At 45.2% G+C, this 25,985-nt stretch overlaps 1 protein-coding gene across 9 annotated transcripts; it reads right to left on the bottom strand.

Moving 5' to 3' along the window:
• Positions 1 to 214: 214 nt before the first annotated feature.
• FHIP1B (FHF complex subunit HOOK interacting protein 1B) lies at positions 215 to 24,989 on the bottom strand. 9 transcript variants are annotated; one of them, XR_011649952.1, is made up of 12 exons: positions 24,671 to 24,989; positions 12,550 to 12,876; positions 11,774 to 12,412; positions 11,262 to 11,420; positions 10,983 to 11,069; positions 10,615 to 10,782; positions 7,674 to 7,753; positions 7,294 to 7,457; positions 6,104 to 6,883; positions 3,592 to 3,793; positions 3,295 to 3,457; positions 215 to 737 (listed from the first exon to the last, which is right to left on the bottom strand). XR_011649952.1 is itself a non-coding variant. In XM_004466903.5 (12 exons), the coding sequence occupies exons 2-12, from the start codon at positions 12,685 to 12,687 to the stop codon at positions 376 to 378; spliced, it is 2,919 nt and encodes a 972-aa protein (XP_004466960.1). In that variant the 5' UTR covers positions 12,688 to 12,876; positions 24,671 to 24,958; the 3' UTR covers positions 215 to 375. The 9 variants fall into 9 exon arrangements, 6 of the variants coding, with proteins under 6 accessions (XP_004466960.1, XP_023447034.1, XP_023447036.1 ...); XR_011649950.1 differs by having other exon boundaries at positions 7,252 to 7,457; positions 10,582 to 10,782; positions 24,671 to 24,790; XR_011649951.1 differs by having other exon boundaries at positions 7,252 to 7,457; positions 24,671 to 24,790.
• Between the last annotated feature and the right edge of the window lie 996 nt (positions 24,990 to 25,985).

Here is a 25,985-nt window from a genome sequence, read left to right as displayed (position 1 = left end):
GCGTGGAAGAAGGGGAGAGTCCCTAGCTTTTTCCCCTAGGTTTCACATCCCCTCACCCTCTAAGGGATGACACATAAGGCAGAAGGGAAACCTTGAAAACCTGGAATTAATATCCTTACCAGAGAGAAAATACCCCCGACCACACCCATCTACATAAACTTTCTTGGGGCCCCAGCCCCATAGGAAAAGGGTGGGAAAGAAGAATGAGCACAGATAGAGATTTCCCTTTTATACATATTGCAACAAGTTCTCCATAAAACATTCATCTTAAATAAATTAAAAAGTCCTCTTGTCACTGCCTCCAAACATAAAAAGGAGCCAGCACCCGGGCTCCAGCCCAGGCCACTTGTGGCCCTGATTGTCCATGGAAGAGAGTTAAGGATTGAGGGGCCCAGAGCCTGAGACAGGAGAACTGGATCCCTCTTCTGAAGTATCCAACAAGAAAGGCGAGGTGACAGCATGGGCCTGGGAGATGGCAGCCAACTCCTTGAGAAACTCAGGAAAAATGACTGCACAGTAGACAGCATTCTTGACTCGCAGAGCCTCACCCTGGCGCTCAGGGGCCCCGCTCCGGGGGGTTAGCACTGGAGTTGAAGCCCCAGGGGAGCCCCCACCTAGGCCAAGTCCTGCTCCATCTCGCCCAGGCTGAAGGACCAACTGTGCCGCTTGGCGGGCCCTGGTTGGACTGTGTGCATGCCGCAGGAGCAACTCCCCCAAGGACGGCCTCCGGCTCTTCACTGGGAATAAACAGGGGTATCATGGAGGTGCTGGGGTCAGAGAACCTCCCTTAATCTGGGAGAGGAGATTCCCCCACCCCGTAGGTTCATGGATTTCTCTAACAGGGTTCTGAGGCATGGAAAGAGCACAAAAGAACCTCGAACAAGATGACTCCAGGGACTAGCATGGGAAAGAGAGTTTTTTCTCAAACTAAAATGTTACCTGCTCAGCCTTCTTCATTCTCTCCAGTCTCCCCACCCAACCAACCTTCATCCTCAGTCTTTTCAACCAGTCAAAATTTTAGCCTCTTCATTCACCCCAGATCCCTTCCTTCTCCATGTTTCTAGCCCAAGGGATTCTCCTACTCTCTTCCCAATCTCTATTTTACCACCACCAAGATAATCTCTTCTCACTCTGTAACATGCTCTTATTTCGTGCTTCCCATTACCCTCCTGAACTACAGTAAACAGTTTCCACCTTTCCCCTGCCTGTAACACCTGACCCACATCCTCTGCTCCTTCAATACCCAAAGGAACTATATATGCAAACATATTTCATGACTACTTCATTCCTGTTACATTCTGTCCCTCCAAGATCCACTCTACTATACCACAACTTCACCTTCCACCAATCCCTTTCCTATGTCCAGCAAAGCAATCCACTCAACTTTGTATCAGCTTAGACTCAAATAAGCCATTTAAACACTGTCCTCTCTCCTCTATCCTGCCTATATTACACTCCCACTATCTAGGACCTAGACTCTAGCCTCTAGATCACTCTACAGTTTCTACTCCCTAACCCCTAATTCCGGCTACAAAAAGATGCTATAAAGACTAATAAAACATGGTCTTCAGAGCCCCTCACAACCAGGCTCCACTCTCCCTCTCTCACCTCTTCTCAAAATTCCCCATACCCACTGTGCTTTTGCAGCTACACCTGCCTGCTATTCCTGGAACCCTCCAGACACTTTTCATACTTCTGTAATTCCCTTTGCCTAAATTTTCTTCTCCCCACTTACTTCAGCCTTCCTGGCATAATTTTTCATCTTCACCTCTCTGGGAAACCACCCCTGATTGCCCCTCCACTGACTTCCTACTTTACCGCTCTTTTACTTACTTTAAGACTTTGTTCACATGTCTGCTGCTTCCTTCTAGAGCGTGGAAGAAGGGGAGAGTCCCTACCTCTTGCACTAATCTATAAGCTTAAGGGGACTGGACTATGTCTTATTCACCTTCATGTCTCTGGTCCCTCCACAGTGACCACAATGCCAGGAATGTGAAAGTAAGAAATATTCACTGCTAGAATATTTCTTATGTTCTTACATGAGGAAATCATACTAAGGAATTTCAACTGGGTCTTCAGAGCTGTGCAATAACCCTTCTGATACTCTCTCCCCAACCCATACACTTCCCTCCTTAAGTCTTTATCTCATCTCTTCCCTCTTACTCTCAGAAGTTGTTTAACCTCCTGGTCTGAGTGGCAAATAAAGGATGATAAATATTCTCTAACCTCCCCTCCATACTTCACAATTCCATTGATACATGTCATTTCATCCTTGCTCTCTGCTCATTTACCTCAAAGGAAAAAGAAACCAAAAAAAAACAAAACAAACCCCTTTCCTATCTAAAGTTAATTCTTTCCTGGTGCTCTGTATCCCATTACTTCTACCACATTTGGGACCTTGTTCCCTCAGTTATTATATTCCCCGAATCATTCTCCAGATTATAAGCTCTTTGAAAATAGAGACCATGTCTTGTACCTCACTGAATTTTCTATAGCGAAGACAATGCCTAGCACAATATGGCAAAAGATCAGATACTTGTTGAATCGAAGATTTAGATTTAAAATTTCTTGGTCATATTTAACTCTTTCTTCTTCCTTATACCCCACAACCATAAACCCCACAACCACTCACCAATTCTGCTAATACCTCCTTCCACATTCGACCTTACCATATTCTTCCTATTTCTACTACTCTAATTCAAGTCTTACAGGTTACATCTGTATTATAGTAAAAACCTCCAACTGTTCTTCCTGCTTCCATTTTCTCTTAGCTCCAGTTCACCCCACATGTGAGCTAATGTACTCACCCCTCTGCTCCCAGATTTAAAAACCTCCAATGGTTTGTCTGCCTAAAAGATCTACCCAGCCCAACTTCTACACTGAGAACCTGCAGCTCTGGCCAAATCTTTCCAATTTTACCACCAAACTGTTCTATCACCTCCCAAAGCCCCAGTTCCACCTAAATTCTGTCCCTTGAACACAATAATCCTACCCTTCTCCCTCAAGGCCCATGCCAAATGCCATGCTCTTTACCAAATTGTAATAATACTTCAACCTAAAGACTACTCCATCCCCTTACCTGTCCCCAACTTCTAGAACAGATTTTGCTGGTACTGCTAATTTGGCTTTTAGTGGGCAGATCTATATTCTCTTCTCTAAACAGGAGTCTAAGGACAATTTTCTACAATTCCTCAGTTTATGGGACAAGGCTTCAACCTTTATAAGAGCTCAATTAATCTAGGCTAATTGGCTGTCCAGTGAAGGTAGTGAGAGGGGTGGTAGAGCAGGCCTCACCTAGGGGATCAGAGCGGCGGGGAGCAGATCCTGCTGCAGGGCCCTCAGTCCAGTCCAACTTGCCACGGGCAATGAGGTACTTCTTGGCTTTGGAAAGCAGTGCTGGGAAGTCCTCCTGGGAAGCTGCAAAGCTCTCAATCTTATTCTTCACAGAGCCCAGCACCTATGAAGCACAACTTCATGACATTTCTGGGTGGCTCTGGACTGACAGTCCCTTCTAGCCCAACTAAGACTATTCCCAGCTCCCCAGTGGCCACTCCAGCTGCGGGCCTGGCCCACCACAAAGCCTGGACGCACCCATGCATGCATGCATCGCACACCTGCAGCAGGGACTTGACACTGGGCTGGAAGACCATGTTGGTGTTGAGCAGGAAAGAGCGGAGCAGGGGCTGGGGGTGACAGGCCAGCTGGGCCACCAGCCCCGTCAGCAGGAAGTTGACATAGACGGAGTTCTGCAGCATGTTCTCGAGTTTGGCAAAGAGCACAGCCATGAAGGGGCCTGGGGTTGGGCACAAGGATACAAGGCCTGAACACAATGCACACACTGCAGGCATTCCTCACCAAAAGACCCCGCCCCCAACTAGATGAAAAGTATTTGTATGTCAGTCTCTGGGTATGTTTAAATGTCCTGTGACCACTTATTCTGGAGGCGACAGGGCAGACACCACATGATGGACTGAAGAGTCCAGATGCCAGCTTTATACACACTGAAGTTGAAGAGCCGACCTTATGCTATGGAATCAGATAATCTGGTTTCAAATTTCAGCTTTACCCTTTACCAGATGCATTACTGGATAACTCAAAATTCTCCAAGTTTCAGTCTCCTATTCAGTAAAATAATATACCTACCTCATAAGGTTAAGAGGCTCAATGAGATCAATATAAAACATTTAGCCCTATTTCTAACAAATTAAGTATTTAATAATAACCATAAGCTACATAATATTCCTCAACTTTTAAAAAAGCTTCACCTGAGCAGCACAGTATAAAGAACAGGCAGGGAACATCATTAGGACCAAAAAAGAAAAGTCAGGACACACACAAAACAAAATAAAACTAGACCTCAGAGAGAAAAGAGAAGTGTAGCAAAGGTAAAGAAGGTGACTAAATGGGCCAACTTAAAGTTAGGGGAGAAATCTTTGGAGGACCAAAAAAGAAATCAGCTCTGTTCTTCAGCTCAGAACAAGAGGGTAGAATAGCATCTGTAGAAAAAGGATAGCTTAGTTTAGCACTGGCCTCAAACTAAGTCAGATCACCAGCACTAAGATTCTAGGAACATCACAGTACTTCAGAGCAAGAATTTGTGGGGGAAATGGGATATACCTAAGAACTGCATTTTGAATTGAAAGGAGAACACGGAAGGGCAAAACGAGGTGGTGAGTTTTGAAAACGATCCTAGAACACCTCCCACTAGAAATTAACTCCAAACAACTCTAGTTTAACAGGGTCCTATGATACTATATAACTTTGTTCTATTCACCTCTGGAACTTCCTTTAAAAAGACAATAAGAAAAGTTCAACTGAGCTTACAAAGAGGAAAAAGGGCAGAAGCTTCAACTGATGCTTCAAGTCTATGGTAAAATCTGGTGATGCTGAGCAGGAAGATGCAGAGCTGAGGTTAAATAAAGAGAAAGATGCATTTTCTATAGTCTGCAAGAACAAAGAGTCTGCATAATTTCAGAGCAGAAGCTCTAGCACTGTACAAACAGGATGGCCAGCAAATCCCAGGCAGTGAGACCATGTCCTGATCAAGCAATGACAACTTAACTATAAACCACCAGAAGATGGATATCATCAGTCAACTTAAATCTACCTGCACCCAGAGATGATAAACCTAGTGAAAAGCTACCACTTGCTGAGTTTTCACAATATGCCAACACTGTACTATCTAATTTACATGTAATGACATACAGCAGATGCTTACTCAAGGTATGTCTAATCCAAAGTCTGTGATCTTAGCTTTAACCACTATACTGCTTCCCAGGGTGGTTGTTTTTTTGTTTTTTGGGGGGGTTGATTGCTTTTTGTTTTTATTTCCTGACGCAGGGTGGGGAGTTAGGATAAGATCAGGGTAAGGGTTGGGTTGGTAGGGCTGGTTCTCAAAAACCCAGCCACCCAAGTCAAGGCTAGCTCCCTTGGGTATCCTAGAAATCCCCAAAGAACTAAGCTAGGGAGCTCATGGCACTTGCCCTCAAAGAGGTATTTCACCCTCTGCTTCAATCTTTACTACTAACATAAATCCCTAAGAAAGTCTTCAATGGCAATCAGCAAAGGTACAAGGACAAAGGGCAGAAGAAATTTGCCCAGTCCAGAGTAGGAGAAAGAACACCAGTAGAGCTGACCCTGGGATCACAGAAGAGCTGACAGGAGACCCAGACAGATACACTGGTGGGAACCATATGATCCCCCAACATGGACAGAGGAATAGAGGTGCCTCTCATACAAGACAGCATTGCCTTCCATATGGTAGATACATTGTTGTGATTCAGCAAGAAGACACCAACACAGAATATCATGATCACATTTCCCAAAAAATGGCCAGACTGGGAGAAAAGGAGGAACATGCACAAAAGGACAGACATACACAGCTCAGATATAAGTCCATACTCAAACCAGCAGAAGCATGAAAAACGTACGGACACAAGGACACGAGTATGACATACATATTTGGAAGGAACCCAAGCAGAACAGATGAGGGGCTAGGCAATGGCACAGAAATGATGTGGGCCAAGAAATCTCAGGAATCAGCACAAACAAGTCAAGAACATGCAGAGTACACAAAGGAGAAGGCCTAGGCTAAGTAGCTTACCAGTGAAGGGCTGGCTTGGCAGCTGGTTGAGAGTCCGCAAAGGGCTGCTGAGGAAGGGGCCAGGGGGCTCAGGGGGACAGCTGAAGCTCTTGTAGGCCTCCTCCTCCTCAAGAGGTAGTGAAGGCTCTAGGGGAGGCTCTGAGCCAGCCCCCCCATTGCTCAACGCCACCTCCAGCTCCCGGAGCTCCTGCCCAAAGCCCTCTAGTCCTGCCATGCCCTCAGGGGTGCCCTCTAACGGTTCCCCAGCTCCCTCCTCTGGCACCCGACGAACCTTCTTGGCCCCCTCAGGCCACGGTCCTGGCACCCCATTGAGCTGGGGAGGGGGCAAGTGGCCAGGGCCTTCCCCTGTACCCCCAGCCAGCCCTCCACTCCCCAGCTCTTCTTCCTCCCCTTCCCCCACATTGTCCCTGTCCTCCTCAGGCAGTAGGCTGCGTTTCTTAGTCCGGGAGACAACAGGACTGGGCTCAGGAGGGGGCCGTTCGCCATCATAAGGGGCAGACCAGGTACGGCAGGCTCGGACGCAACGGTCTACACCACGGCGCGCCTCACGCAGATACTCCAGGTAATTGTCTTCCAGCTCACCAGGCTCCTCTGCAGGGCTGGGCCGTCGGCCAGGGCTGGAGGATGGAGATGCAGCAAGCCCTGGGGAGCAAGGGGCTGGGCCTGGGGACTCAGAGCCACCAAGGCTCTGCTGCCGCAGGAAGAGAGCCAGGCGAGATGGTGTGGAAGGCCGAGGCACTGTCACCACAGAAGAAGAGTCAACACTTGGGCTTCCAGGGCCTGCAGAGAGGGGAAAACATAAAAGAGATCAAAGAAACAGTGGTCTAGAGAGATAGGACCCCTAGAAAGACTGAGAGAGAAGGCAATGAGGAGGCAAAAACATGGGACCTATTCAGACAGCTGACTCTCCATCTTCCAGATTACTTATGCCCCATCCCCTCTCACCACCACCAACACCAAAGAAACAATAAAAAGAGGAAGAGAATAGGACTGGAGTGAAGAACATGAAGACCCTTGCTTACAAGTCCCACCCTAAATATCTCTGAGGGGGTTAAGGATCCCAAAGACAGAAAGCCACCCACAGCCACACAGCTCCCTTCACCCTAACCCCACCTTCTTGATAAGCAATTCCAGACCCAGAACCATACCCATGGTGTCCCCGCTTCTCCCCGTCTCTTTGCAAGGCCCACCTCGTGCCCACGAGGCATGCTCTGGACGGGGTGGGCTGGGGGCACGATGCCGGCAACAGCGTGGGATTAGGGAGAGAAACTTGTCAGCTGCTCGTCCATATAGGTCCACATCACGCACAGCTGGCTTCTGGCTCAGCATCACATGGTTACATGGGACAAGATACCTGGGAAAGACAACAGAAAGGGGAAATGGGGTAGATGAAGGAAGGAAGGACAGGACCGAAGAGAACGTCAGGCCAATGCAACTGTACAGCTAAGCCAGGCTCCAGAAAAAACACATGAGCAGCACCAACACAGCCCATCGTCCCAGCAATGCACAAGGTCCTGAGAGCTCTGAGGGTTCAGGGTCAGCCATTCCTCAACCCTGCCCCCACAGGTACCTGAGAACTAGCTGCAGCAAGACATCTTCACAGCTGAGGTTCAGGAGGGTCCTGAAGAGACTCAGAGAGACCATGCAGAGCTGTGGGGAAAGGGGAGGGAGGAGGAAGGGAGTCACCATAAGAGCGCTCTACCCTCTAAGCTTGTTCACCAAATGGGAACCACCACCACCACCCCCAACCCACCCAATCACTCCCAGAGGAATTAATGTGCACAGGGCCTGTCACATAATAACCAATCAAGTATTATCTAAATAGCCATGTAACATTTGTGGTCAACACTTCACTATTCAGCTAGGAATGAACCATGTGCCCAGATTCAATGTTTCACAGACCACACTAGATGTTAGCAGACTCTGGCAGAGACTCCAACAATACTTAAATGGAGTAAATACCCATGAAAAGAAACCCAAAGCAATACTGGGACTGAGTAAATGAGTAATAGGAGACAAGAGCAACTAACAACTTGGTTACTAAATGAATGCCTGTCAGTAGGGACTACAGCAGTACAATAACTGAAAGCCTATCAAGAAACCAGAGGAATCTGGAAGCATCCCCAGCTGGGAAGTGGGTAGGGCTGTGAACAAGCAGTCTGTCACCTTTCTAACACCAGTATACCTCTCAAAAGGTGGGATAAGGAAATGCTCAGGAATGCCATCTTATTAAATACACCGAAACTTCTGTGAATAAAAGAAAAGAAAGAAAAGCTCAAGGGAAGCTGATAGGAAAAAGATAAAGTAGGTGGGTCCAGAGCAGGGGAAATCTTTGTTTTAGAAAAGAAAGAATGGATGTTCTTCTCTGGCTAGGCAAGAACAGAAACATATAAAGTCTCTCTCGCTTGGCTGAATCTATACAGTACTTTCTCTATAAGTCTCTCATGGCAAGAACGTCAGACGCCTTGAGCTCTCTGAAAACAAATACTGGGCCAGAGTCTGAGGCACTACCTGAAAAAGTCTTAACGTGCTCATCATTTGCTAAATGACTGGGAGAATTAAAAGCCAATAACAAAGTGGGAAAGAGAAGAGATAGCAGTTCACATATCAGTATGACTATTCAGGAGGCTTACATTAAATGGCCACTTTAGCGACAAAAACACTCACTGACAGAAAGTGTAGTGGGCATAATGGCCCACCAAAGATGCCCATTTCCTAACCCCCAAAGTTGTGAATGTTAGCATACATGGCAAAAAGGATTTTGAGGCTACAGAAACTGAGATGGGAGAAATTATCCTGGATTATTTAGGTGGGCTCAATCAAACCACATGGGTCCTTAAAAGCAGGGAAACTTTTCCAGCTGGGTCAAAGAAAAGGAGGTTTGAAACATGAGAGGGACACAACCCACCACTGCTGGCTTTTAGGGTGGAAAAAGGGGGCCATGAGCCAAGGAATGTGGTTGGCCTCTAAGATGTGAACAGCCCTCAACTGAGAGCCAGCAAGAAAATGGGGATCATAATCATACAACCACAAGGAAATGAATTCTGCCAACAACTCAAATGAACAAGTAAACAGATCAACTAGATCTTCAACTAGAGCTTCCAAAAAGGAACACAGCCCTGCCAACACCTTTAGCAATGAGATCTGTGTCAAATACAGGGCCTATTGATCTACAAGATAATTTTACATTGTTTTAAGCCATTAAATTTGTGATAATTTGTTATGGCAGCAATAGGAAACTAATATAGGCACACAGACTGGCTAGTCAGAATGACTCACTTCAATGTACCAAACACAGTTAAAAACCAGGTCAGTAGAATCAAGCATAAAGGGCCAGATACTTGAAAGGAAAGAATCAGTATGTTTAACATGGGTATGATGAAATCAGAAGGGATTTGGCTCCTCCAAGAAGAGGGACCAAGAAGAAACACCCCAAGAATATAAAGGTTCCTGAGATTAGGGGTCAAATGGCAGACTAATAGATATAAGTGCCAAGAACTAAGACAACTGAAGGAGAATCACAGAAGTACAGTTAGGGTAAGATTATGACAAATGTTTCCAGCACAGGGGGACAAAAATCAACCACAAGAAGGAAATCATCTGTCCCTAAACATGAAGAGGGCATTTCTTCAGGCCAAATAAACATCTAAGACTATGGCCTAACTTCAGCATAATGAGAAATAAAACTTTTTGATATCTTTACAAAAGAAAAGCTTTGCCATCAATTTCCCTATTGCTTTATGCCAGTAATTCTTAACCTAAGGCATGTATCACAATTACTTTTACGTACATTTTAAAAATACACATGACCTGGATCTATTCCCAGACATTATAATTCAAGAGATCTGAAGCAGAGCTTAAAATCTGTTCTTGTAGTTATTGTCATCATCAAAGCTCCACAAAGATTGTGATGTGTACAGCTGGCTAAAAAACACTGGTCTAATCAGAACTGGTCTTTAGTATCTCATATACTCCCTGGCTTAGTTATTCAAAAACCTCACCCATACAAAATACAGCTATCCAAGAAGCTCACTTACCTGCATTCCCACTACCAGGTACCTCAATTATCTACAACAATTTCCCAGAACCCTTAGTGATCCAAGAACCTCTCCCATTTTAAATACAAGGATCCAGGGACTTCAACTATGTGGAATGAAGGAAGGAAACAAAACTTGTCCCAGAGCCAAAACAAAGGTATAAAGTCCACAACCCAGGCCAATGCTACATTTCAAGCACCACACAATGGCAAAACCTATAGTCATCATGAGCAGCCAAAGTCATCCAAAAAAGTTAAGTGTGTTCTAGATTCATGTATTACAAAAGTAGGAGAGTAGATTAAAATCTGTATCCAAAATAGTTAAAAGTTTAATACTAAAAAATAAATGCCACCTAATTTTGAAGTGATTAATACAGACAATAGCCAAAGAAGGGCAGGAACATGCTCCCAGAACAAAGGTCAGAGAGAGAAGATGGCTCACCCAAGTAAGCCAGGACAGAGGTAGGGGCCATACCCGGGAGTTGCTGCCAATACGGGCAACGAGGGTGTCAAGGATGGTGTGAGTATCATGCCGGTGTAACAATAGGAATCGCAGGAAGGTACGGAGCAAGGCAGGTTCTGAGATACTCCGTAGGAAAAGTTCCAGATAGGCAGTACTGGCAATCATCTCTTCCACAGAGGTCTGGAGGAAGGGGAGGGAAAATTGGGAAATTAAGGGCTTCCCTGCACATACACTGAGCATAAAGTTATTTTCTCTGAGTTCTAAGGAGGAACCAGGAGCAAACAGAGGACAAGAGAGGAGGCCCCAGCCCACTGCCTCCCACATGCAGTTACTACCCCTCAACTTAGCCTCTTATCTGTCTTGCCACTCATGACTCTCACCTTGTGCAGGGCAGGGCCCATCACAGGCACCAGGAATCCATTATGGATATAATCAACCAACTGCTTCTGCACCAGGGGGTGAGCCACCTGTAGAGGTGCGAGGCAGAGGAAGGAGGACTGTGAGGGGGACCACTGTCTGGAAGGGAATAGAATGGCGCAATACAGGGAGGTGTCCTACCACCAAGATGGCAGAAGAGCAGTACTCCAGAGAATGCACACCACCACAACCATCTCCCCAAAATGACCAAGAGCCAAACCTGCAGGGAACCCCAGTCCTACCTGAATAACTGCATTGCAGAACTCTAGAGAACTCATGAAGAGTGCAAGGGCTGGTACTCCCAGCCAGTCCTCCCGTCGCAGGCAGTGCCAATCATCCCCTGGAACCTCAATCTTTCGGGGCAGTGAGGAGTACAGGGCACTCAGCCCTGTGGCCAGCACCTAGGGGCCACCCCCAAGGACAGGTTACCAAAAACTCAATATAAAAAGGAGGAACAGGGAGCTAGTAACTCAGAATTTTGATGGGAGTAGGGAGAGAGTTATTATTAGAGCCAGGTGTTAAGCTATCCACTGTACCAGGATTCACCTGGGAATACTGGCCCACAAAATGTCTTAGGTACCTGCCCCATCCACCTAAACCCATGTTTCATCCCCAACCCATCTCCCTCAATCCCAAGGGGCTACTTCCTGGGAAAGAGGACCCTGGGCCACAGTCCCTCCACATCTGCTGGGTAGGAAGGCACTGTCCAGTGTCTACACACCATACCCTACCCCCCATCCCATGGGGTGCTGACCGGGCAGAAGTAAGAGTGATCCGCGATGTAGCGGCCCACAGTTGGGCTCCCAGCTGACAAAGCCATGAGCAGGAGTAGGGCATCACGGGCCTGCTGGCCCAGGGTGCCCTCTCGATGGACGAAAGGGACAAGGCGAGAAAAGAGGAGAAGACGGGGGGCAGCTCCAGGCTCAGGAGGTGGCTGCAGGAAGAACTCAAGCAGTGAAGGCTCCCGGGCCACACATACACACAGCTGGCTGAGAAGTAGCACCAGGCCCTCATCCAGTGCTGGGCTGCTGGGCACAGGACGGCCACAGGCATCCAGCAGGGTCAGCAGAGCCTCACGAACTGGACCATGCCGCAACAGTGGTTGGTGAGATTCACTCACTAACATCTCAAATAGTTTCAGTTGCTCAGCCCGACGTTCCTCAACCCCATCCCCAAGCTCATCCCAGCGCAGCTGCCATGCCAACACACGGGTCAACAGATCCTCATGCAGAGCAAATTCCAGTAGGGGCCCAGGGGTTGTGGGGGCTGATGGAACTGCACGATCCTCTGCCAGTAATGTCAACATCTGGTAAGTGTGGTTGCGCACAGCACTGAGATCATCTGCACCCCCCGGAGCTGCTCGAGGGCCCCACCGCTCAAGGATTCGCACCACCTGGGGAAAAAGGACAGAAGATGAAAGGAATCTATAAGATAACTGAATGGGATGGTGAACGGCCAACCTCCAAACTGAGTTAGGACTCAGGCAGCCTGTGGACCAGGCCACAATGTATATGGAATATAGTCTCCTACCTGAGACCAATGATTTTTGAAGACCATGAGGCAGGTCTCAGGGTCAGCCATGACAGGGGTCTGTGGACTGGCCCCTTGAGGTACACGGTGCCCGGGGCCCCGGGAGGCCAGTCTGCTCAGCCAGTTCATCCTTTCCATGAGGCAGATTGGGCAGGGTCAATGGCCAGAAGGCCACACTCTGAGGATGTGCCAGCTGGAGGCTTTCTCCACTTCTGTCTCCGGTCTGCTTCATCTGGTCTGTAGAAGCCAGTAGCTGGCCATGAAGCCAGAGAACACACTAGGCTGGAGTGGAGAGACCTGGACACTGTCCGGTCCAGAACTGCAAATCTAATGCAAAGAAAGAGAAGAGAAGGCATAAATAGAAGTTAGCCTCTCTCTACTCCCCAGCAGGAAGAGACAGAGAACCATCACTCCACTGGAAATGCAGACATACACACAGTGCCCACTTGTATAGCTAGTCGGCACCCAAATTTAACACGTCTCAAACAGAGCTCACGATTTCCACCACCAAACCTATTGCTTTCCCAGACTTCTCCATCTCCATAAATGATACCAGCATTCACCTACATGCTCAGGCCAAAAACCTAGACATCACCCTCATTTCCTCTTTTCTTTACCTCATTTCCTCTTTCCTCAGTGTCCAGATCATCAGAAAACTCTCCATTTCTACCATCTAAACCTATCTTACTAATGCAACAACTTCTAGTCTGGTCTCCATGCTTCCATTCTTGTCCTCAAGAATCTATTCCCCACACAGCAATATTTTTAAAAACCTACACAGGAAAGTGGATGTGGTTCAAGTAACTGAGCTCCCGCCTACCACACGGGAGGTCTGGAATCAGCTCCCAGTGTCTACTAAAGAATATAGGCTGGCACAAGGGGATGGTACGGCAAGCTGACACAACAAGATGACACAGTGAGAAGACACAACCAAGAGACACAGCAAGGAAACACTATGAGAGGTGCACAAAGCTGGGAGTGGAGGTGACTCAGGAGATTAGGTACCTCCCTCCCACATGGCAGGTCCTGGGTTTGGTTCCTGGTGCTTCCTAAAAAGAGAACTCCAGCATACAACAGACAGACATAGCACATGCAAACAAGAGGGTGGGGAGAAATAAATGAATAAAATAAATGTTAAAAAAAAATAAAACCTAACATATTACTTCTCTCCCCTGCTGAATACCCTCCAATGATTTCCTAGCAAACATCTAAATTCCTTAACTTGGCCTATAAGTCACTTTAAAATCTGATCTGTGACTACCTTTTCCTACCATTCTCCTCCGCACTCATACTTTAATCATACTGGTCTTCGTGAATAATTTCTGTTCCTTCTGCTTGGGCTGACCTTCCCAATCTCATATTATTCAGTTCTCTTCAAATGCCATCTCCTCAGAGAAGCTTTATTTAACAATTCTATCTAAGCAGCACATCTTTCCATCATCATTCTTCTTAACAGTTTTCACTATCTGAAATTATTTATTTGCCTATTTGTCTATCTTCCCTACTAGAATGTAAGGTTTTTGAGGGCTGTGTCTATAATTGTATCCCCAGTGCCTAAAGTAGTGCCTAGCGGCTCAATAAATAGTTGTTGAAATGTATGAATGTTTAAGTTAATGAATGAATGAATAAATGTATGAATGAGTGAATAATCCAGGAATCCAGGCTTGATCTGACTTCAGCCCTCTGAGGCTGTTGAAAAATTTTTTCTGCCTATCAAAAGTCTCTCCCTAGGAACCCACCCAAAAGTCTCTGGGAGGTGGGCAAATAGATTCTTAACTGGCTAAACATTCTTGAGATGGAAATCCAGAACCAACCAAAAGAGCAGAACTATTTTCATTCTAGCTACACTCCCATTCACAATACATCCTCCATTATCTATAGCCAGACACACCCAATACTCACTCTGAGATAATACATGACACTCTCACAAGAGAACTCAAGATGGTTAGCAGGAAAGAGAAAAAGTACCTAAGTAGCCGTTGGCCCTAGCCGTGCCAAAGTTCTTTTTCTATCACATCTACCACACCCTCATCAGTATTGTCTCTCTCTCACATAATAAATTCAGAGGAAAGGTGTGGTTTAGTTGTTCTTCCTCTTTATACTCAACTAGGCTTAGGGCCAAAGGAACCCATAGGGTGTCACCAGCCTGACATTTTCCCCTCAGGTTATATTAAACACCATTCCCTTTCACCCAGGTAGTTTCTCACTATCACCAGCTCACAACTAAAGGAAATTAGCAATTACACTTAAGGAAACTTCCTGAAAGACAGGAGAGTCTTATAAAAGGAAGAGCCAGTCCTAAAGAACAGATAAGGCTCACTCACTGATTAACTCAATGTACATTCATATCTATAAACTATTAGGCAATGTGCTAAGTAAACAATGGAAATATGGAAATGAATAAAATAGTCTGAGGAAGCATAAACAGAAACAACAAGAAATAGTATAAATAGGGAAGTGGACTTGGCCCAGTAGTAGGGCGTCTGTCTACCACATGGGACGTCTGTGGTTCAAACCCCAGGCCTCCTTGACCCGTGTGGAGCTGGCCCACACGCAGTGCTGATTTGCGCAAGGAGTGCCGCGCCACGCAGGGGTGCCCCCCCCCCCCGTGCCCCCCCCCCCCCCCGCCGCGTAGGGGAGCCCAACGCTCAAGGAGTGCAGCCCGTAAGGAGAGTTGCCCAGCGCAAAAGAAAGTGCAGCCTGCACAGAAATGGTGCCGCACACACGGAGAGCTGAGGCAGGAAGATGACACAACAAAAAGAAACACAGATTCCCATGCCGCTGACAACAACAGAAGCGGACAAAAAGAACACACAGCAAAAGGACACAGAGAACAAACAACTGGGGGGGGGGGAAGGGAAGAGAAATAAATAAAAAATAAATCTTTAAAAATATATATTATAAATAAAAGTATGTATAAAAGAGTCAAAGGTGCATGAAGGAAAGCAACTAACTCATCCTAGGAGAAACAGATCCACAAAGGAGGTGATATCTGACCTAGATCTTCAATAATGAGATACTGGTCACAAAAAGAATAGAGGAAAACGCCTTCTTCATATTAAAAACAATACATACAAAATTATGGCTCTGTGAAAGAGCATGACAAATTTGAAGAACAGTTCAAAGTTTAGTGTTGTTTAATCACACACTAGAAAAGAGAGGCACAATACTGAGTTGAAGAGTATTATGGACTGAATCATGTCCCTCCACAAAGACATATTCAAATCTTAATCCTGATCCTGTGGATCATTTGTAAATAAGATCTTTGAAGATGTTATTAGTTAAGGTGAGTCCAAACTATATCAGGACTGGAGTCCCTATAAACAGAGGAAATTTGGACACAGTAGTAGAAGACAGATGAGAGAGATGGTCATATAATGAAGGCCCCTATTGAGTGAAACTGCTGGCAAGACACCACCAGAACGGAACCGACTTCAGAGAAAACATGATCCTGCTGACGCCTTGATTTTGTACTTCTGGCCTCCAAAACTATGAGACAATAAATTTCTGTTCTTTAAGCCAACCAGTCTGAGATACTTTGTTAAAGCAGCTCTTGAAAACTAAAACAAAGGGTAAACAGGGATGAAGATTATGAACATCACTGAATATCATACTAAAGAGTTTCAGTTTTATCTACTGACACTCTGGAGGAAAAAAAGTGTTTGTGTTTTTAATTACAGAAGGTGTAGGATTACAGAAAAAATCATGCATAAAGTAGAGTTCCTACATACCACCCTATTAACACCTTGCATTAGCATGGCAAAGAAATTATAAGACCAGATTTATCTTTTCTAAAAAGTCAGATAGCACTATAAGGTGAAGCAGAGAGACAGATGACAATTTACAAGAAGCTCTTTTGGGAATCAGCTGTGGCTCAAGCAATTGAGCTCCCACCTACCACACATGAGGTCCTTGCCTCCTAGAGAAGACAGCAAGCTGGCACAGTAAGCTGCCGTAACAAAAGAGACAAGAAAAACATAACGGGAGACACAACAAAGCAGGGAATGGAAATCATTCAAGCAATTAGGCACCTCCCTCCCATATCGGCACTCCCAGGTTTGGTTCCCAGTGCCTCCTAAAGAAACAAGGAATACAAACAGACACAAGTGCAAACAATGAGGGGGTAGGAAGAAATAAATCTTTTTTCAAAAAAGAAGTTCTTTTAATAGTCCCTATGAGAGAGAAAAAAAAAAGATAATATGAACTAAGGTGGATTGGAGCAAGATTAGAAGAGACAAATCTGAGATTCACTTCTTTTTTTTTATTCATCTCTAGTACATCCCATGTGTACCAAAAATTACTTATATTTTATTACACTGTCAATAAATAGTGAGATCCTTGACAAAGGGGCCACATCATTCATTCTTCTTTGAAATCCCAGTGCCAACATAGTGCATGGCATTCAAAAATGCTTGTGGAACTGAATCATTAATAATAATAATAATGATAATATCTAAAATATATTGGGCATTTACTATGTATCAAGCTCTTTCTAAGTACTACATGTAGCTCATATAAACCTCATAAAAACCCTGCATGTACTATTATCTCTGTTTTACACATTAGGAAATCAAAGCCCAGAGAGACTAAATTAGTTGCCCGAAGTTACCCAGGTACTAAATGGCAAGTATGGGATGCAAATGTAGACAATCTACCTCCACAGTCCCTGCTCTCAACCATAAGGTAGAAGCAACAAAGTCTTGGCAACTGAATATGGAGGTTGAAGGACTACCCTAATATGAAGTATAGGAGACTCAGAAGAAAAGAATGTCATTAAAAGAGCCTGGGAAAACATAACAATGAGGAAATGGATGTGGCTCAAGTAATTGAGTGCTCTGGGTTCAGTTCCCAGTGCCTCCTCAAGAAGGCGAGCTAGACAGTGTGCTAACACAGCAAGCTGATGCAACAAGATGCTGCAACAAGATGGTTTAACAAAGAAATACAATGAGAGATACAATAAGCAGGGAGCAGAGGTAGCTCAAGTGATTGGGCAACTACCTCCCACAGGGGAGGTCCAGGTATGGGGGGAGAAATAAAGAAATAAATCTTAAAAAAAAAAAAAAACATAACAAAGGGATCTGTGTTTTAGGAAAGAGGATGAAACAGTTTTGGACATGTTAAGTTTTGAGACACTGGCAGGATATCCATGATATCCATAAAGTAAGTAGAAATATCATACTTGAGCCCAAGAATGAAATCAAGACTAGAGATATAAATTTGGGAGATACCAGCTTACAGCAATAGATGAAGCTATGGAAGTAGATGGAACCATCCAAGGAGATCAGCAGATGACGATGGGAGTTAAGGTTCAAATTCTAGGAAAAATCAGGATTGGGGAAAGTAAAAAAGAAGGAGTTTTTAAAGACTGTGAAGGTAGCCAGAAATGGAAGGAGAAATCCAAGAAATAATGATCAAGGAAAGGAAGTATCAGGAAACTGGAAGTTGCCCAAAGTGTGCAGGGCTACAGAGACATCAAGTAGAATGAAGACTGACAATAGCTCACTGGTTTAGCAATCAACTATTTGATGAACTTAAGAAAGCAGTTGGTTAAAAAATGAATATGAGTCAAAGAGGAGTAAGATGTACTTTCAGGAAATTTAATCATGTGGAGAAGGATAAAAATAAGACAACAGGGAAGTGGACTTGGCCCAATAGGACATCTGCCTACCACATGGGAGGTCCGCGGTTCAAACCCCAGGCCTCCTTGACCCACGTGGAGCTGGCCCATGCGCAGTGCTGATGTGCACAAGGAGTGCCATGCCATGCAGCGGTGTCCCCCGCATAGGGGAGCCCCACACGCAAGGAGTGCGCCCCATAAGAAGAGCTGCCCAGCGCGAAAGAAAGTGCAGCCTGCCCAAGAATGGCGCCGCACACATGGAGAGCTGACACAACAAGACGATGCAACAAAAAGAAACACAGATTCCAGGTACTGCTGCTAAGGATAGAAGGGGTCACAGAAGAACACACAAGGAATGGACACAGAGAGCAGACAACTGGGGGGTGGGGAGAGAAAGAAATAAAAAAATAAATCTTTGAAAAGAAAAATAGGACAACAGCTAAAAGAAGGCAGGGACAGTGGGAGTTAAGAGAGAGTTTATATTGTTTGTTATTTTGTTTTGTTTTATGAAAAAAACACTTGTTTGCAGAGTAAGGAAAAAAAACACTCGAGTGTTTGCAGAATAAAGTAGCAGATTTTAGATTATAGACAGGAGATAAATAAGGTTATAAATAAGATGGGAATAACTGACAGACAAATCAAGTATAGAATTAGTCTGAGGAAAAAGTTGAGGTAAATCTGAAAATGTAGAGTGAAGCTGACATCCATCCCGCCACTGTACCTTCCCTTTACTCCCTTACCCAAGACAGCAGGAGTGGGAGAGAAGAGAAGGGTTGACAAGGTGGTAGACCAAAAGAATGGATCTTCATGTCTTTCTCACATGTTTTCCTAGAAACCATCAAACAGTCACACAAAGACTGGTAGTGATCAGCAGCAGGGATACATTGGAAAAGGTTTTTACTGCCCCACTACTTAAAGTCTCAAATATACTTGGAATGGTGAAGGCAAGCCAACAGTTGAGAAAAGTAGTAAGAACGCTCCCTTGTTAATAGTCCCTCTCTGGAAGGAGATGTGCCCCAAGTGATTGGGCACCTCCCTCCCACATGGGAGGTCCTGGGTTCGGTTCACAGTACCTCCTAAAAAGAAGACAAGCAGACAGCGAGCACAAACCAAAAAAAAAAAATCCCTCTCATTGTTTTTATCCCTGGGATACTTGTTGCCCTTAAACCCTGCCCATACTGTTGTAAAGTCTTCTCAAACCGAGTATGTGCCATCTGCTACCTGCAAGGACTGTGACTGATGTGAAGTTAATTACTGCTTACAGAACACTTTCTTAATCATCTCATTTGAGGACTCAAAACAAGCAGAAGCCCTAAGCTGAAGCAGGGATAACAAAAAGCAGTAGGTAAGGCTTGAGCTCTGGAGTCACTGAAACAAAGGTTTGAATCTCAATAGACTATTTTCCAGCTATAAATCACTGCTCTGAAGTATCCATCCTTACTACCTCATACGCATACCTCAGTGAGCTGAAGAAGGGTCAAGTATCCAATCTCAGCAAAGTAAGGTCTTAACATATCCAAAACTAAACTGTTTCCAGCTTTTCGAACTCAATTCCAATGATTAACAAACTGCTCCTAACTCCCTGGGACACCCACTCCTGCTCCCCTGTTTAACCAGTGAACACTGTTCACAAATCCAAGCAACTGGCCTCCAGGACTTTTCTCACCACCACCACCCTCCCTTTCAAAGAGAAGAGTCACACTAATCAGCTTCTTAGAACCCAAAAGTGAACACTTGACCTGGGCCTTGCTCACAAACTGCAAAAACAAAGCTGTCACCACTCCCTCATCCACTGTGAACCCTGCAAAGTTCAGACTAAAACAAAGAAAAAGTGGAGTCACCACTCCTATTGCACCCTATCCTCCTATATCAAAATCCCCCTCTCTCCGGACTTACCCTCAGGCTCAGCCACAGAGAAAATAAGAGAGGAAAGTGATTCTCAGATCCACAAAGGGCCCAAAGTCAGGTACTTACCTTAGGGCCCCATGTCAACCAACCCCAGTATAGCAGGCACAAAACAGAAAGTGGCTCAGCCTAGGATATGAACCTTTGCCCTGGGAGAGGCAAAGAGTAGGAGAGAGGTGGGGGCAGGGGTACATCTACAATACCTACAGCAGAGAGGGTGAGACAAAATGACCTTCCAAGAACAGGTCAGTAAAGTCCTGAGATTTATCCCTCCATGCAATGGCTCTTCCCAGACAAGATGACTGATTAATGATATAAGAAGCATGGGTAGGATGTCACCCTAAATATTGAAGGTAGAAAGACCTGATTAAAACTTTATAGGAATAAAAAAGGGGGAGGGTGACATCTCACAGGAGCTTACCAATCAAAGGCTCAGCCCACACACACTCTCCCTGCTTTTCATCCCTCAAACATACACATATAAGACAAATGGGATATCAGTATATGATTCCAACTTGTTCCCTACCCTCCCCCCAATACCACCTCTGCTTTTTGCAGGGGTCTCCTCACCTGACTCTAGGACAATCTTATAATTCACAAAGTGAACCTGTATCTCACGCTGATTTACCCTCCGTTACAGTGTATCTCCATGTCACACATGGTTATCTCTACCCCTGTTGTGTGACAGGGTCAAAGAAGATGTCAAAGAGAAGGTGAACTGAACTGGTTCCTAAAGGATAAGGGAAGTTCACCAAGCAGAGAAGAAAAAACGTTACTAGTATAGGAAGTAGGAAGTAGCTTTGGAAACATTTCAAGGCTCAAAAGTAACATGCTTGTTAGGGAACTGTGAACAATTTATTCAAGCTAAAGCTCAGAGTTGGGAGCGGCTTAAAGATGAGGTTGGAGAGGTGAAATAAGGCCAAATGAAGCCATTTTAAGGAATTTGGATGTTATCCTGAAGGACACAAAGAGCCAAAAGTTTTTAAGCAGAGAAGGTCCATAACTGGACGTGTATTTTTAGAAAGATCAGTCTAGGCATGGAACAGAAAAGAGCAATTTTAAAGGCAAGAGACTGTTGGAGGTGACTGGATGTGTGGCTCAAGAGGCTGAGCACTGGCTTCCCACATAAAAAGTCCCGACCCACAGGTCTGGTACCTAAAAAAAAAGTTGAGAAAAAAAATCCAGATGAGAGAAGATAAGGAGCTAAGCTACAGCTCTTAACAGTGGAGATGTAGCAGTAGAGATGAAAAGGAAAAAAAGAGGAAAAAAGAAATAGAGAGGGAAGTATATTAAGATTTTAGTGACTGAATGCAGATGATGAAGGAGCAGGCAGAATGAAAGAAGAAACTGAAGTCCTTGCCTGGATTGAGATAGGATATATGAGTACAGAATCAGTCTTTCAGTGCAAAGACAGGAAATTTCGTTTTAGACATGTTAACTTTAAGATACATGTGGCAATATATAACAGACCACTGGATATGTGTGTTTGAAACACTGGATGAGACTGTGATATATGATATAATTTTACATTTCACATAGGTCTCTCAGTTATCTTTTCAGATATTCTCTATTCCATTCAAACGGAAAATTCCTTGAGATTTAAAGGACCAGAGCTTATTTATGTTTTATATATTTGTTTCCCATAGAAAGTATCGTGAGGGCAGACTATATCTATGCTCAAGAAGTACTTGCTGAATGAATATATGAATGAATATGCATTCAGCAGTGACTGGCACATGGAAGATGAAGAATAATGGTTACACACATTGCTTCCCCACAGTACCCCAAACAAGTTCCTATCTCTATATCCTCCTCATCTATGTTTCATCCTTCCAGACATACCACCTATATGCCGTAAGTCAAAATCCATTATATTTAACACAATACTTTTTAACAAAGATTCCAATATAATAGGTTTAAAAACCTAGTGTTTTCTCCAATATAATAAATGTGGGCAGTCCCCTGAGAACTCTGACATATGACTTGACTTATCCGATCAGCACAAGTATGTGACCCATATTATGTAGGGATTATATATACCTGTTACTATGTCATTGCCATAGTATAAAATGCAATCCGCATCCCTATGTTACCGTCAAAGTCTACTTAATCTCTTTTAGAAATAGAAAATTTTAAATGATAAAAAAATGCCTTTTTCCCATATAACACCCTCTATGTCATCACAACCTTTCTTGCACACCATGTGCCTTTTGCCCCACATCACCTTCACTCTGTTACAAAATTCTTTCTCCAGATGATTCTCACTCCCAGGAGGCCAAATTTTGAGTCCAGCTTTGCCACTTTATCACATGTGACCTCTGACTTCTAAATTTGATTCCTCATCTATAAAATAAGAATTCCTGCCCTTGCCTAAGTCACAAGCTATCTGTGTAGATCCAGAAAAATTTGAGATTGCTGTGTAAAGTATGTATGCTTTTCAAAGATGAGAAATTGTACAGAATTATTGTATAAATTCATGCTTCCTCAATCTAATATCCCAGCTACACCATCATCACTCTAAATTAGTGAAGCTAGCTTTCTGGATTCATGAACTAGTAGAAATATTTTTTATAAATTAAAAAATAGGTTACTTTTTATTTTCATAATTAAGACCATTTTTCAAAAACCCACCATCTAGGAAACAGCTGTGGCTCAATCAGTTGGGCTCTCATCTACCATACGAAGGCAAGCTGGCCTGTGCACCCTGGAGACCTGGCACAGCAAGATGACACAACAAAGGGAGACAACAGATAAAGAAAAAACGCACAGCGAATGGACACAGAGAAGAGACAGCAAAGAATGGAACAAGCTGCAAGGGCGGGAATAAATAAATAAATCTTTAAAAAAATAACTCTTAAAAAAAAAAAAACCCACTACCATCTACTGTCACCATTATTTCATCAGTTAGCTAACACTTCTAATACCAAAAACATACGAATGATAATCTCGGGATAAATTTACCTTTATGAAAATATATCACTATCCTCTCTTTATTTCTCTGTTTGCACTATGGATGGATGAAAACTTTATCACTGACTGCCTCTGTCCTTCCCCACTGTTTAGGAACTACTACTCTAAACCCTGTATTATGTATGTAGGTCCTATAGGGGTCTGACCGTCCAGGTAGGCTGCCAAGGACTCCATGGCACGAAGACCTGTTAGGACTCAAGAGAGAAACAGTGAAAACATATCACAGAACAGAATGCTTAGCTCTGAGGTTAAGACTCGGGAACAGAATGGGAACTGTGACTGCCCCTAATTCTCAGGAATGGTTTGGATAAGAAAGACCCTAGCTCTTCCAGAGGAGAGTCAAGGTGTCTAGGCTCCATGGCACAAAGTCAGTAGAGGAAAATTTAGTGGTATGAGAGTGGCCATTATCACTCAGTGCCAATCTAGCTTTCTAGAACTTTCAAAATGTTTCTGTGTACTCTGGGGGTAACATGGGTTTCCGTAAAACACCACAAAGTAAACCCAATAAAAGGGATGGAAGGAGGGATGAACTGCAGAGGGAAGAACTGCAGAGGGTTATGAGAAAACTTTGGAGGTGATAAAAATGTTTGGTATCCTGAGACTGGTGATGGTTTCACAGATTTATACATGTCTAAATTCATCAAACATATATTATAAATACAAGCAGCTTATTGTATATAAACTTACCTCAATAAAGCAGTTTATAAAAAGTTTTAACTGTAAGAAAATGAGGGCAAGGCCACCCTGTTTGGGAGCTGATATATGTTGTATACGACAAACCACGTGACCTCCGTGAAAGTACAATTAGCAACTGAAAGTGGCCAGTCCAATGAAGAAGACAACCATCAAAGCCTCATAACTCAGCGTAGGTGAGGAGCAGGAGCAGAAAAAGGCTGCCCAGAAGCAGGTGAGAAAAGACAAACAGGTAGTCAGAGCCAAAGAACCTTCATTAAAGGGACCACCTTCAAGTTTGCAGTCCAAAGGAAGAACTTAGGGGACGTGGGGTTCCACTGATCCCCCTGCTGAAGACGGAATCCCAAACATGATTTTCGTTATCATAGTACTGCTTGTGATGCTTTCACTTCTGTCTTCCTTAACATGTAGTGCCCATGGGAGCAAGAGACGCAAGTCATAACACTTCTACCCAAGCTATCCTACTTAGTCTAAAACTATCGCTCTCACTGGGCAGGAAGGAGGCCTTGGAACCAACCTCTCACCCTCATGTTAGTCTCACCATTCTCTTTCCCTTCTACCATTCGCTGCCCTCACCACTACTCACCACCACCTCCAGGCTCCCGCCTTCGCCCTTTACTCTCCGCCTCCCCATACGGGCCTTACCCTCTCACTCTGGTCCCAGAGCTGTCCACCCCGATCCTCAGGAACCCCCACCCCTTAATAAGCCGTGTTCACAAGTCCCTTCAGCTTGGCCCCTCAGAAAACACACCGGCCCTGCATACCACCCAGCCTTTTACCTGACCACTCACCCTCTAGGCTCTCAGCCGGCCCCCATACCCTAGACCCTACACCCTACACCCAGCCCCTCACCACCTGCCAGCCCCTCACCCAGTACAGTCACCAATCCCGGTGCCGACATTCCCCAACCCCTCAGGCCTTCCGGGCCCTGCCTACCTTTCAGTCACAAAACTCCAGCCCTAGCCAGGCCCAGTCGCCGCTGCGAGGCTAGGTGAGTTCAGGCCGCCGCCATCGCTCCTCAAGCGCACCAGCCGCGCCCCGCCCCGCGCCACACGCAGCCCGCGCCCCCGCGCACACACGTAACCGCCCAGCGACGCACGACGGGGCGGTAGCGTGCCAATTCATTCGCTGGGCCCGGCCAGAGCCTGAGCGACGACGCTTGTTTCCTAGCAACGACCGAGCGCAGGGGCGGGATCGCCAACGAAATTCTGAGGAGGGGGTCCTGCCTCTCCCTCCCTCCAGGTCCCGCCCCCTTGGGCTGTAGACCCCGCCCCTCAGAAGGACTCCGACGTGTAGGGGAAGACCTATCAGGGCGGAGTCCTGCGGGGCGGGGGCGAAGGCGGAGTCTAGGGGAGTCTAGGGAGGAAAGGTCGAACGAGGGGGCAGAAGGCGGGACTTAATGAGGAACGCGATTTTAAGAGGCAGGGAACACCCTCAGGGCGGATCTGGGAGCTGGCTGTGGGCTTGAAGGAGAAAGAAACTAACGCGGAAGGGGCAGGACCATGAGTCCTGGGCGGTGTTTAGAGTGGAAGAGTGGGCGTGGAAGGGATGGGGCTAGCACTAAAGATAGGTCGGGGGGAGGAGTCAGCGGGAGGCGGGGCCTATGGAAAAGCTGGGCCCCAGAGAAGGCTGAGAAGCTCAGTTCTTTTTTCTCCCTACCTGCGCGCTTGGCTTGGCTTCTACTTTAGTACCCCAATGGTGGGTACTACCAATTCTCCTTGGTTAGTCCAACACCTGCCGCGCTGCGTTATACCGTGACCCCTAAGGTCCTGTCTCATTCATTCAACCACGGAACGTTGAATAAGCACGTCCAGGTCAGGCAGGGATTTCAGATCAGTTAGAGCTGGTCTCTGCCCTCCAAAACCTCAGCCCTTTAACAAGGCAATTACAACATAGTAATAAGCACTATAACAAAACGACCATCAAGGAAAAGCACCTAGCATGATTTGTGTGTACAGAGAATGAAGGGAAGGAAGACCTTAGGCACTAATGAAGCCTTCCAGGAAGAGATGACGCCTGAGCAGAGTCATGGATAGAGAAACGGATGTTTCAGATAAGGTCTGTAGTTTAAAAGTATTGTGCCAATGTTAATTCCCTGATTTTGATCACAGACTATGGTTATATAACACTAAGGAAACATGGGCAAGACGTGTAAAAGGACTTTCTGTACTATTTTTGCAACTTTTCTATGAGCCTAAAATAAAGTTCCCCAAAAGAAAAAGAAATGGAAGCTTCAACCATATACCAAAGG

This window comes from Dasypus novemcinctus, chromosome 10 (genome assembly GCF_030445035.2).
Source record: "Dasypus novemcinctus isolate mDasNov1 chromosome 10, mDasNov1.1.hap2, whole genome shotgun sequence".
Classification (NCBI taxonomy): Eukaryota; Metazoa; Chordata; class Mammalia; order Cingulata; family Dasypodidae; genus Dasypus; species Dasypus novemcinctus.
Note: the sequence above shows the minus strand (reverse complement) of the source record. Positions and strands in the feature narration are given on the sequence as shown.

Coding starts and splice junctions, on each gene's coding strand:
- FHIP1B (XM_023591266.3), bottom strand. CDS start 12,687: ATGGAAAGGATGAACTGGCTGAGCAGACTGGCCTCCCGGGGCCCCGGG. Junction 11,421..11,773: donor ATCACTCTTACTTCTGCCCG/GTCAGCACCCCA, acceptor GGTGGCCCCTAG/GTGCTGGCCACAGGGCTGAG. Junction 6,884..7,251: donor GAGAAGCGGGGACACCATGG/GTATGGTTCTGG, acceptor CCCTCTCTGCAG/GCCCTGGAAGCCCAAGTGTT.